This window comes from Chiloscyllium plagiosum, chromosome 28 (assembly GCF_004010195.1).
Source record: "Chiloscyllium plagiosum isolate BGI_BamShark_2017 chromosome 28, ASM401019v2, whole genome shotgun sequence".
Classification (NCBI taxonomy): Eukaryota; Metazoa; Chordata; class Chondrichthyes; order Orectolobiformes; family Hemiscylliidae; genus Chiloscyllium; species Chiloscyllium plagiosum.
In genome coordinates, this window is record NC_057737.1 from 1,378,688 (window position 1) to 1,391,686 (window position 12,999).

Genomic DNA, 12,999 nt, shown 5'->3' on the forward strand with positions numbered 1-12,999 from the left:
ATCCATTTTTAAAAAAATAAGTGATTCTCAAAATCTGCCTCTTTTGAGCTTTATTCAAAATTCTGTGGCCTGTATTTTGATTTGCGCTAAGTACTAAACATCCAACATTGGTTCCAGATCCAGTAATATGTCAAATCTGACGTTAACATCCTTGCTTTCTAATCCCTCCCATGCCTTGCCCCTTCCTATGTCCTGCAAGGCCCCAGGTTCTCTGGATATCTCTAATTCTGGCTTCTCTCGTATCTCTGATTTTAATAGCTCTACCATTGCTGGTCATGCCTTCACCTACTGAGGCCCTGAGCTCTGGAATTGCCTCACTAAACCTCCCCATTTCTCCATGCATGCCTTCTGTTGAAAATGTTGCCTTTGAAGTCATTTGTCCTCCTATCTACCAGGCACTTTGGGACGCTTTACTACATTAAAGGTGCAGTGCATATGGTTATCCAGTCTCTGAGTCAGGGACCTCTAGACCATTGAGAGGAATTTAGCAAAATCATCACCTCCAACTTGTGCCTAATTGACTTTTGTTCGTCAGTGGGGATTTTATCTACATCATTTCAACAGATAGGAAACACTTGATTTTGATGCTGTGGCTTAAACTAAAATCTGTATTTTCCGATGCCAACAAGCCAACTGCAATACTGTAACTTTGTTAACCACAAGCACTCTGTGATAGATTTGGAGATGTATCAAAACCTTTTAGTAGTTGGAAGCCTCATGTTCAAACCCAGTCTGTTCTGGATGCTCACTGAAAATGTTCTGAAGAGTAGCTGTAAAATATTCCAATGAAAAATGTTTGAAGTTAGTAGAGATCTTGTTGGGCAGGATATTTTGTAACCTTTCTTAACCCATGCAGAAAAACCTCTCCTGTGTCTACCTGTCTGTCTATCTGAACCAGTCCCCTCAGGCCTCATCCCTCTACTTCATTTGACGCCATTCAGAATTGAGGCGAGGCTGAAGGAATAACCCCCATTAGTTACCCCTCCACACACCACCTACTTCATAGAGATTGCTATGTAATCTGTTCATGATGAGGAGCTCAAAGTTAATGTTCCTCTACTCTGTTTCTGTGGAGTAATGTCCTTGCAGTCAACTGTTGCATCGATCTAAAATGAATAATGCCAGAAATGAACTTTGATGTTTGGCTTTGGGAAATTGTGCATTGGTATGTCAAACATTTATTACAGGAGTCCTAACGGGAGTTTACTGTAATGTCAGTCCTAAATATTACTGATTTCCTTTTCTAAATCAAGAATTTTGTTTAAAAGGATCATTCATGGGCCTTTGGCTGAGTTGGTGTCATATTGCTAATATCCCATTCTGCTTGAGACTTGAGTTTCCTAAACTCCAAAACTGTCTCGGGAATTTATGGTTGTGTTTTCTAGCGTTGGAGAGCACATTTGGACCACTTCCCAGAGATGCCTCTACATCTCTGTTGCTGTTTGACTGAACTGTCTCCTGTAGATGATACAATCTCCACTGGTCCTGCTCAGCATGAAACCTTTTTTTGGGGTGACCAGAGTGACGAGGTTGCAAAACAAAAAATCCATCGCCTCTAAATTCGTAAACAATTCTCAATCCTATTTCACTGTTACATCATTGTATGTTTTAGTATCCTTTCACTTTCCAAACAACTTCATCAGGACTGCATCAGCTCTGGAAGAAAATCCATTACTATCTTGGACATGTAGTAATGGTCAGCAAATGTAGCCTTGGTAGAAACTCTCAACCTGACACCAAATAATTTAACAACTGTTTGTGTTTATAAAGTACCTTTTAACATACTGAACTATCCCAAGCCTCTTCATGGGAACATCAGGTGTAACATTGGTATTAAAATTTTGAGTGACTTGAAGGAGAGTGAGTGGTGGAGGGATGGTTTTGGAGAGAATTCCAGAGCTTGGGGCCTTGGTAGCTGCTGTCTAAGCTAATGGAGCACTGATGAAATTATTACAACATCAACAAATAATTCCTGCACTATGGTTGGAACCGGAAAACAGCACTTGCTATGAGACCGTTTTTTTTTTGTGTCCCATAATCATAGCAAGCCCCATTGCAGCAAATCTGGAGCTGACTGCCAGAGGGAGGAGAAACCCCTGCAACCTGTTGAATTTCCACAGGTGTAGACCTAAGGGCCTCAGTCTGACGGACAGATTTGACTCTAACTCTTGTCACTGAATCCTGCCACCCCTGTACAACTGTGATAGTTGCAATCTCTACAGGGTCAGTCATAGAGTCATCGAGATGTACAGCATGGAAACAGACCCTTCGGTCCAACCCGTCCATGCCGACCAGATATCCCAACCCAATCTCGTCCCACCTGCCAGCACCTGGCCCATATTCCTCCAAACCCTTCCTATTCATATACCCATCCAAATGCCTTTTAAATGTTGCAATTGTACCAGCCTCCACCACATCCTTTGGCAGCTCATTCCATACATGTACCACCCTCTGCGTGAAAAAGTTGCCCCTTAGGTCTCTCTTATATCTTTTACCTCTCACTCTAAACCTATGCCCTCTCGTCCTGCATTCCCGACCCCAGGGAAAAGACTTTGTCTATTTATCCTCTCCATGCCCCTCATAATTTTGTAAACCTCTATAAGGTAACCCCTCAGCCTCCGATGCTCCAGGGAAAACAGCCCCAGCCTGTTCACCCTCTCCCTATAGCTCAGATCTTCCAACCCTGGCAACATCCTTGTAAATCTTTTCTGAACCCTTTCAGGTTTCACAACATCTTTCCGATAGGAAGGAGACCAGAATTGCACACACTATTCCAACAGTGGCCTAACCAATGTCCTGTACAGCCGCAACATGACCTCCCAACTCCTGTACTCAATACTCTGACCAATAAAGGAAAGCATACCAAACACCTTCTTCACTATCCTATCCACCTGCGACTCCACTTTCAAGGAGCTATGAACCTGCACTCCAAGGTCTCTTTGTTCAGCAACACTCCCTAGGACCTTACCATTAAGTGTATAAGTCCTGCTAAAATTTGCTTTCCCAAAATGCAGCACCTCGCATTTATCTGAATTAAACTCCATCTGCCACTTCTCAGCCCATTGGCCCATCTGATCCAGATCCTGTTGTAATCTGAGATAACCCTCTTTATCCAACTCTGTTTTACACAAGAGACGTTGCTAAAAAAAGTCTCATTTTTAAGTGGTTTGGTTTGGTAAGGAAGCGTTTGTTCCTTCTGTTCCAGGTGGCTGCTGTGGATCAGATCAGAAGCAGTACGTCATTGGAGGATGGGCCTGGGCTTGGTGGTGCGTCTCTCAGACACAGAGGTAAGACACTCAGAAACAACAAAAACCAACTTTCCTCCCTCTCAAGCTCTGCTTTCTTCCAAAGACACTCTTCCACTTTTTCTGGTCATATTTAGGAATTGGTGTTTTCGGTAACTTTCTTTTTAATATGTAAAGAGGGTGATGCAGAAAAGGTGGATTGGTGGTGATTGTGTGCTATGTCAAACAAACTTTAATGGCTCATGAGATGCAGGTGGTTGAATTAAACCTGAAGCAAATGATTGCGTACCAAGCATGGACAATGGGCAGAGTGTTGGGGATCTGTATGATGGTAGGAGTAAGATGAAGGTGAAGTAAATTGTGTAAAATTCTGCAATGCAGTCAGTGACTTTTAAAAAAAAAAAATGCCTTTCTTGTCACTTTTTATTCCGGAGCACAGATGTGATTAGATTCCCTACAGTGTGGAAACTGGCCCTTCGGCCCAACGAAAGCACACCAACCCTCTTCAGAGTAACCCACCCGAACCTGAAGGTCTGGGAAAAGCCTTTGGTTCTGACCACTTCCTCATTTTTTTTTTTGGTATGACAGTATCTTTAATTTGCAAATTCAAATTTAATGTTGTGGTGCTATCACAGTGCTGGAGACGTTCTCCTATCAATATTGTATAACACATGGAGTCTGCTAGTGTTTACAAAAATGCAAGAGGACCATCCCTGCAGTGCACGAGAGCCACTTCATTGCTCTGTGAGAGGTTTAAGAAATTATTTAACTTGCGGACATTACTCTAATCCCTTCCTTATGTTTAGAAAGAAGGATCACACCATCAATAGAATTCTCTGTAGTAGCTCTTCTCTTCCATTTTTAAAGTGTGGAGTTCACATTTGAATTCTGAGAGTGAAGCAAGCAATCGAAGAGGTCCAAGTGTTGCAAAACTGAAGTTGTGAACAGACCTTTTTACACACTTGGCCTCTGGCTTTTGATTATGTAATCTTTTAGGTCTTATGCTGTATCTTTGATTTGGGAAGAGATATGTTTGTAAGTATTTGTCATGGAAGGAGTGAAAAACATAAATCCAGCATCTGAACAAGAGAAGCCAAAATTCTTTAGTCGCACACCTAAATTTGAGTCATAGAGATGTACAGCATAGAAACAGACCCTTTGGTGCAACTCATCCACGCTGACTAGATATTCTAAATTAATCTAGTCCCATTTGCCAGCATTTGGCCCATATCCTTCTAAGTCCTTTCTATTCATATACCCATCCAGATGCTTTTTAATTGTTGTACAAAAATTAAATTGATTGGAAGCTGGCTTTTAACTGAAAATTTAGCTATGAAATTAAGGAATATTTTGAAAATGCCTCTGCTTTGAATGAAGAAACTTTGGACCCCATGTAAAATGTAATGTTAAAGTAATGTATTTGAATAACGTGCTTGTGGAAATGAATTTTACTATTGGCTAGCATCCAATTCATTCATCTTTTAAACATCAAGCATTGTATCTTTCAAATGCACTGAATTATTTTCCACAGTCTGAGTCATCAATTTTATTTTCCTGAGATTCATCACTGGGATGGCAATGTACAGAAATGGTCTCTCCAACTGTAATGTATGAGTTTTAGTTTCACATATTACAAATCTGCATCAGTGAACATGATGGGTTATTTGGTCAAATTTTGTTTTGTATTCTTGTATGTTAACAGAAAATGTTGCTTAATGTAAAGAACTCGAGGGTCTTGTCACTCCTCCAACTGTTTTAATGAGGTCAGGTAGAGAGGAAAGAATACATCGGCGTATATGCACAACTCTTCCAATCTCATTTCCCCAAAAAAATGCTAAAATGTGTCTCTGAGTGTATCCTTTGGACATTTTGTTCTGGTGGATTTTGCTGTTTGCTGTAGTACCTTTTCCTCATCTTTTTGAATGCTGAAGATCTCTGGCACCACTCAGATATTGTGGTTGTTTTGTGGTCTCTTCCCTGTTTTGAAAAAAAACATCAAATGCTGAGCTCGCGCTTATCATTAAATAAATAAACTTGTCTTTCAAGACCCCAATTCCTGCAGCAGGTCAGTTTGTTTTGAAATCTCCCTTCTCTCCGAGCTGTTGGTTTCCCCCTCTCACATCCTCTTTCTAATGTCAGACAGAGGGAAGCGAAGCTTACATGTTGTCTTGCCCCTTAGGGCTGATGGCTGCCACAGCCCTGATTTTGTCTTTTGTCAATGTGTTTTTGATTTCACAAACATTTGCCTGATTTTTTTTTGTACGCTCCCTTTTAATTTTGTATGATTCCCCAGAGGTCATTTAAACAAATTGAAATTCAGACAATCTGCCTGAGATCTTTGTGAATTTTGCTGCTGGCAGTAATAATCCATTTATCATATCCTGTTTATTCTACATATTGACTTCAACAGGATGCCACAGGTTCTGGTTTTGATTTTGTGTAATGCTTTTATTAGTCTAGAAAGGCAATGTATAATTGATATTTATAATCTCCCCTCCCCATGAAAGCATACCCTTGTGATGCCTCTTATTCAGTTTGTTGTTCTTGTTGTCACTTCCCTCCTGAAGTACTGGCCCTTCTCCAGCACCTGATTCAAGTGTCTGTTCTTTGTATGTATGGTCGTGCATTGAATATTTACAAGGTGTTTAACCATGCAGTATCTAATTTCCCAGTTTGTTCCTGCCATTCCCACTGTGTATATTTGGCACAGCCGATTGGGTGAATATCAAGACCAGCAAAGTGGACTCTCCTCCCTTAAGCCACTAGGGAAAACTAATACCATGCTTTTTTGTTTAAGGAGACTTGGGAAAAATAAACAAAGATAAAAGGCCCATGTGCTGCCTCTGCTCTGTGACGGGTGAGAGAACAAGTGACAGCATGGGTGTTCTGTTCAGCCACTTGGTCCTCCCAACCCCAGCCTCTCAGAAAGAAGCTTCCATCAGAACGGCAGTTAAATGGCTCCGGAGCATTTTAAGAAGCATCTCAAATTCTCAGTGCATTATTTTGAACGGAAATCTCTCTTTTTATATGAACTATTCATATTGGAGCAGGAGTAACACTGTAGATTTTTGATCTGTATGAGTCCAGAGGACATCTATTGGCTAACCGTCTCATTGCATTTTGCACAACATGCAGAAACCTTCAAGAAGAGAATTTGCTTCTGAATGAAATGCACAGTACATTGACTAGACAAGCAGGAGTAGGCTATTTAGCCCCTTGCCTGCTTTGTCATCTCTTTCATTGCTGGTGATCAACATTGTGTTCCCATACTATCCTTGATGTTAATAATTCAAAATCTGTCAATCTTTGCCATTACTTTTCTTAATGATTGAGCTTCCACAGCCCTCTGGGGTAGAGAATGTCAAAGATTTCTCACCCTCGGAGTGAGCAAGTTCCTTCTCGCCTCGGTCCAAATGACTCACCTTTTATGCTGTGACTGTGACCCTGGAACTAGATCCCACAACCTGGGGGAAACATCTTTCTGCATCTGCTGTATTTCTCTTTAACAATTGAGTGTTCCTTTGAGATTGGTAAACTTTCGAATACAGGCCCACTGTCCTCAATTTCTCCTCATACTTGGTCCCTTCTGAACCTCTGTAGCACTCTCTCTCTGTCCAATATATCCTTTATTTGGTAAGGGGGCCTGTACTGCACATACTGTCAGTGCAGTCTCACCATATTATGTATAATTAAAGCAGCAGCTCTTTGCCTCTGAGCTCCACTCCTCTGGTGATAAAGGTTGATGTAGCATGTGCTCTCTAAGGTGCTTGCTGAGAATGAAGGGGGGGGGGTGGGGGAGTGAACTGCCTTTTTGAAATGCTGCAGTCCACTTGTTGTGGGTTGACCGACAATACACTGAGGGAGGGAATTCCAGAATTTGACCCCAGCAGCAGTGAAGGAACAATGATATATTTCCAAGTCCAGAATGGTGAGTCACTTGGTGGTGTTCCCATGTACCTGCTGCCCTTGACCTTCTAGATGGAAGTGGTTGTGGCTTTGGAAGATGCTGTCTGAGGAACTTTAGTGAATTTCTGCAGTGCATCTTGTAGATGGTACACACTGCTGCTAATGAGCGCCGGTGGGGGAGGGAGTGGGTGTTTGTGGATGTGGTGCCAATTAAACAGGGGCTGCTTTGTCCTGGATAGTGTCAAGCTTCCTGAGTGTTGTTGGAGCTGTCTCCATCTAGGCAAGAGAGGAATCTTCCGTCACACTCCTGACTTGTGCTTTGTAGATGATGGACAGCTTTGGGGAGTCAGGAGGGGAGTTACTCGCTGCAGTATTTCTAGTTTCTGAACTGCTGTTGTAGTCATTGTATTTGTGTGGCAAGTCTAGATGAGTTTCTGGTGAATGGTAGCCCCAAGGATGTTGTTGGTTGGGAATTCAGTGATGGAAATGTTGAATTCAAGGGATGGTGGTTAGATTCTCTCTTATTGGAGATGGTCATTGCCTGGCATTTGTTTGGCATGAATGTAACTTGTTACTTGTCAGCCCAAACCTGGATATTGTCCAGATCTTGTTGCATTTGAACACTGGTTGCTTCAGTATTTGAGGAGTTGTGAATGGTGCTGAACATTGTACAACTGTTCCCTATTTCTAACCTTATGATGGAGGGAAGGTAATTGATGAAGCAGCTGAAGATGGTTGGACCTAGGACACTACCCTGAGGGACTCCTGCAGTGATGTCCTGGAGCTGAGATGAGTGACCTCCAACAACCACAACCATCTTCCTATGTATGAGGAATGACTCCAACCAGCAGAGAGTTTGCCCCTGATACCCATTGATTCTAGATTTGCTACAGTTTATTGATGCCACACCTGGTCAAATTCATCCTTGATGTCAATAGCTGTCACTCTCACTTTACCTCTGGAATTCAGCCCTTTTGTCCATGTTTGAACCAATGCTATAATGAGGTCAGGAGCCAAGTGGCCCTGGCGGAACCCAAACTGGGCAGGTTATTGCTGAGAAGCTGCTGCTCGATAGCACTGTTGATGACACTCCCTGTGCTGTTCACACAGATTGTATTCCAGAGCGGCAGCTTTGATTTTATTCTCTTTTTCATATTGTATTTCTGTTTCACCTCATGACAAATGTAGAATCTTTATTTCATTCTATTTCATGAAATTTTTGTTTTTTAAGCCTTGGATTGGTAAATTAATTTCAAATTGGTTCCTATTGCAATGAAACAAATCAGTTTTGAAGAATGGTCACCGAACTCGAAATGTTAACTTTGTTTTTTCTCTGCAGATGCTGCCAGACCTGTTGAGTTTCTCCAGCCATTTGTTTTTGTTTCTTTTGGTTGCTGTTGCATATTATCTTGAAAATAATGAGCTACAGGGGGTGGAGTGAATAGAATACTGTGTGACTAGGATATTATGTATGCAGTGAGTGAATGACTTCTTTCACTGATCTGAATCCTTCAATGATAACTTTCCTAAGTGCTTTATTTATTTCTCCTAATTATTTCTTATTAATTTAGTTTTATCTGTTTTGAGGCTTTCACATCCTTTGATATAACATTCAACTGAAGATTAATCCAATCTTTCCTTTGTCAACAATGTTGTAATTAGTAAAGTTTTTGCAATGTTTTAATGTTTTGGGCATTGAATATGTACGGTTGTGGTATTTCTTTCAAAGAGAACAACGTTCTCTAAATGCTCTAAACAACTTCCTACACTTAACCAACACCCATTTCAGGTCAGAGTCAAACTAGGTCAGTTGTTCATCTTATTTGCTTGTTTTTGAACAATTGGCAGCTCGGCTTGACTACGTAACCATCGTGACTGCATCATAATTGCTTCTTGGCTCTAAAGAGTTTTGGGACATATTGAGCAGATGATCTAATGTCTTAATCGTTGAGAACCTTTTGAAGAAGGGTGGCTCACATCAGGAGTAACACTGCCTTTTTTTCAGGAGTTTCTTCACTTGGATTTTGTGAAGCTTCACATTGCTCATGCCCTGTGATAAATGGCTATCTTGAAAAGAAACTGGAATTGCCTGCTGTCTTTCTGCAGGTGATTTGTTTATTTGTTTCTTGAAGTTACTCAATGTCAGTAAAGTCTGGGTCAACACAACTTTGTACGAGATAATCAAAGCACCCATCGTTCAGGATCATAGAAATTCCAAGAAAAAACTGAGCTGAAGAGAAGCTGTCTCTTTGAAATGCCTTAGTGTGCAATTGAAAGTTTATCTTGATCCTCGCAGCCATTAAGGATTAACCATTTCTTGACCCAAACTTTGAGAAGTTTTGCTTGATTGTTATTTGCACTGGAAGGGATTCTATGATTGAGAAGGGGGAAGTTGGATGGTTCCAGGAGCAATACTTTTTTTTTGCAGGTATACATTATGCTGGATTGTAATTCAATCAATACCAACTGAATGGATCTCTTGTTAAGTTGTCTGCCTGGTTGATCTTTCTTTAATTCATCACCATTTATTTGGTTAATCAGAGTATTATTAGGATTTTTCTTCATTTCTCATCAGAGAGGACATTTTCTTTGACTGGGTGGGTGTGGAAAGCTTGAATGAAGTCCCTTCATCTCGATGGCATGAATACCTGTTTATCATTATGTTTTCACCATGAGTGTTACACCATGGTATTAACTTTCAAGCATAGGCAATCTCTTTAATATCAATCCAACTTTGTCTGTGGCATTAATTTGTTGGTGCCTCATGTCTAGCACTGAGTTTTTAAAAGGGCTGCCTCCAGAGGAGCATTCCTGGGAATTTATTTTCATTAAAGAAAGGTATAAAGTTGGCTCTGTGTACTTCTGTTAAAGCAGTGTGCAATTTCCACCTTGCATTGTCATGTGCTTCAGGTAGCCACTGGGCTTCAGTGTCATAAGCTTGACTGAATGAGTTTCAGGCTCTCCCTGGATTCACCAGTTTTCCTTGCACAGTGAGATGAAGCCATTCTTCAACTCTATTGGATGTTCCTACTTAACATCAGATGACTTAAAAGTTATGAATTATCATAGCCAATTTTTTTTTTGAGCCCAGCTTTGAGTGATCAAACATGGTTGGTTTTAGAATGCTGTGGTTGGCCAAAGAAGACTTAAAAAAAAACTAGATGAATGTAGATTAGTATCTATTTCATTTCTATTTTAGTAAAGTATTATTCATTATCTTGTGAATTTCATACCTTGTATGTGAATTAGCTGCAAGGTAAAAGATATTGAAGTATGCAGAGGGGTTTATCTCCAGTAAAGTGTGTAATTCTAGACCCTCTTGCCTATATTTGTTGCCAAGTAAAAGATCCTTTTCTGCGTTCCTTAAGGTAGGCTACAACATCAAAAGTAAATAGTTGATGCATGTTGCTTTTGGCTTTGCTAGGATGTAATGCAGAAGCTATTATCTGCCTGTGCTCACAGGTTCCCACTATGCTGTTGTGAAGAGGAATGGAAATATTGGAAACAAACCAGAAAATATTTCAGCAGGTTGGCCTCTTCACGTCTCTCTCATAAACTACCATTTGCAGCCGAAGTGAATAAACATTTCTTCAACCATTTTTGCTTATTCTTTCTCTTGTACTGAATTTTCATGTGCACCCGCTCAATAATTATCATGTCATAAGTCAGTAAGTGCTTACAAGCTCTGGCAATGCTCTGTGAAACTGCAGTAGCCACCTTGTTAAAATAATAAAGATATAAACTGACAGGTTTAATGGTAAATTTTATTGCATTATGAATCCCATGGATTGTTTCCACCGGGGGAAGTACTTTGTGCTAGAGTTTAGCTCTGTTCCTCTATCCTCAGGTCCATATTCCTGGATTGAGGTATTTCTGTGCATTGAGAATAGCAAATGCAGATGTCTTGCCTCCTTTTCCTATTTCCTATCTTCCAACTCGATGTAGAACTGTGGATATTTTGTCTCTGCTTTTCCTCAGTGTAGTCTGTGCTTTTAAAAGTAGCCTGACCTAGCTGCTTGGGTTGGCAGAATCTCTGCCTTGCCATACAGTGCATTGAAAGCACACAGTAAATGCTGTGATCGACAAGCTAATCAATACCTTGTGCTCTTTTTTGGCTTTGTCCAGCTGTGGTGATGTTTTCAGTGTCAAACCAGGCAGTGAGGAACAGGGTGGGGCAGCCACAATTGTGCATTTGGAAGAGAAACTATTCTGTGCAATGCAGACATAAGGGGAGTAAAGAAATTCTATAATTTTCTTGTAATCCATTTGCTGAGATCCCCCCACCCCTAAAGTCTCTGCAGTGGCTCACCAGATGATCTTTAACTAGATTGTGCTGTGTTACTGGTCATCTTTGCCTGTGAATGAAGGCCTTTCTCTGGATACCATTCACAGCAGTGACCTGGTTAAAGCAGCAATTGCCAGCTATAACTGGCATGGAACTGTCCAGATATCACAGCAAGTCATTCTGTCCTCTTCAATCTCTGCTCATTCTGGGAAAAGCATAATTGTAGCACCAAAACAAAATGTTGTGCCAAGTGAGGGAGAGGTCATACTGCATACTTCAAGAGCGTATGTTTTGTATTTGACATGACTGGAGAAACTGTTCCAACAAAATTGGAATAGAGATCAGCCCTACAAATTTGTTGCTTTCTTGGAAGAGATGGACCGTTTTTACCAAATGTATTGGTACTAAAAATATATATATTTAAGAGCAAACTATGTTACATCATCAGACATTTTAACATTTCAAATGATTTTATCCTTGGTGTGTATGGTATCCTCCTTGTGGACTGGTGCACAGATTCGAACTGTCACAATAGCCTAGAAAGACTGGCATTGCTTTTATCATCAATTTACATTTCTCAAAGGCAGACCCAGCTGAAATTTATTGTATCTGACTTTTAATACTGCATTTTTCTACGTTCACACCTCCTTCAACTGTGCAGAATGATTTAAATGCCATTGTTACTGCGCTGGGTTCAATACTTAATGGATGACTCACGATCTTTGAAGCTAAATAATAAATAAACCTGAAGATTACCCCATGAGCTCATACTCAAATACATGGCATAACCTCCTAAAGCAAATAGTGAACAATGGCAATCTTGACCAGGAATTCCGTTTACTTGAGCCAGTTTGAAACAGCACCATTATTGGGTCATCGTTAGATTTCTTTAATACTGAGACAAATTTATTCCCTTTTGCCAAATCGGCTACTTTCTTGTTTTTCTCTTGAAAAAGAAGTCTGACCATGCCCAACAAAATAGAACAGAGAAATTAGATTTTCAACACCTGGGCTGAAAACAAGACCTTTAAACCGCTGAGGACAAACGCCTGCTCGCGGCAGACAAGGGAGGCGCGGTAGTAGTTTGGCGCACCGACCTTTACACTGCTGAGGCCAAACGCCAGCTCGCGGACACCTCCACCTACTGCCCCCTTGACCATGACCCCACCTCCCACCACCAAACCATCATCTCCCAGACCATCCATAACATCATCACCTCGGGGGATCTCCCATCCACCGCCTCCAACCTCATAGTCCCACAACCCCGCACCGCCCGTTTCTACCCCCTGCCCAAAATCCACAAACCTGACTGCCCCGGACGACCCATCGTCTCAGCCTGCTCCTGCCCAACCGAACTCATCTCGGCATACCTCGACACGGTCCTGTCCCCATTAGTCCAAGAACCCCCCACCTACGTCCGTGACACCACCCACGCCCTCCACCTCCGCCAGGATTTCCGCTTCCCCGGTCCCCAACGCCTCAGCTTCACCATGGACATCCAGTCCCTGTACACCTCCATCCCCCATCACGAAGGACTCAAAGCACTCCGCTCCTTCCTTTCCC

General features: G+C 41.4%; 1 protein-coding gene across 4 annotated transcripts in view; it reads left to right on the forward strand.

The window, feature by feature from the left end:
• Positions 1-12,999, forward strand: part of LOC122563866 (flotillin-2-like) — a 92,857-nt gene that overhangs the window by 20,525 nt on the left and 59,333 nt on the right. For 2 of the 4 annotated variants that reach the window (XM_043718063.1, XM_043718062.1), the window contains exons 1-2: positions 343-424; positions 3,206-3,287. In XM_043718063.1, coding sequence (XP_043573998.1) covers positions 358-424; positions 3,206-3,287 — 149 coding nt within the window. In that variant the 5' untranslated portion in view covers positions 343-357. Of the gene's footprint in view, positions 1-342; positions 425-3,205; positions 3,288-12,999 lie in introns of those variants that run through there. The other 2 variants (XM_043718065.1, XM_043718064.1) reach the window with 1 other exon arrangement.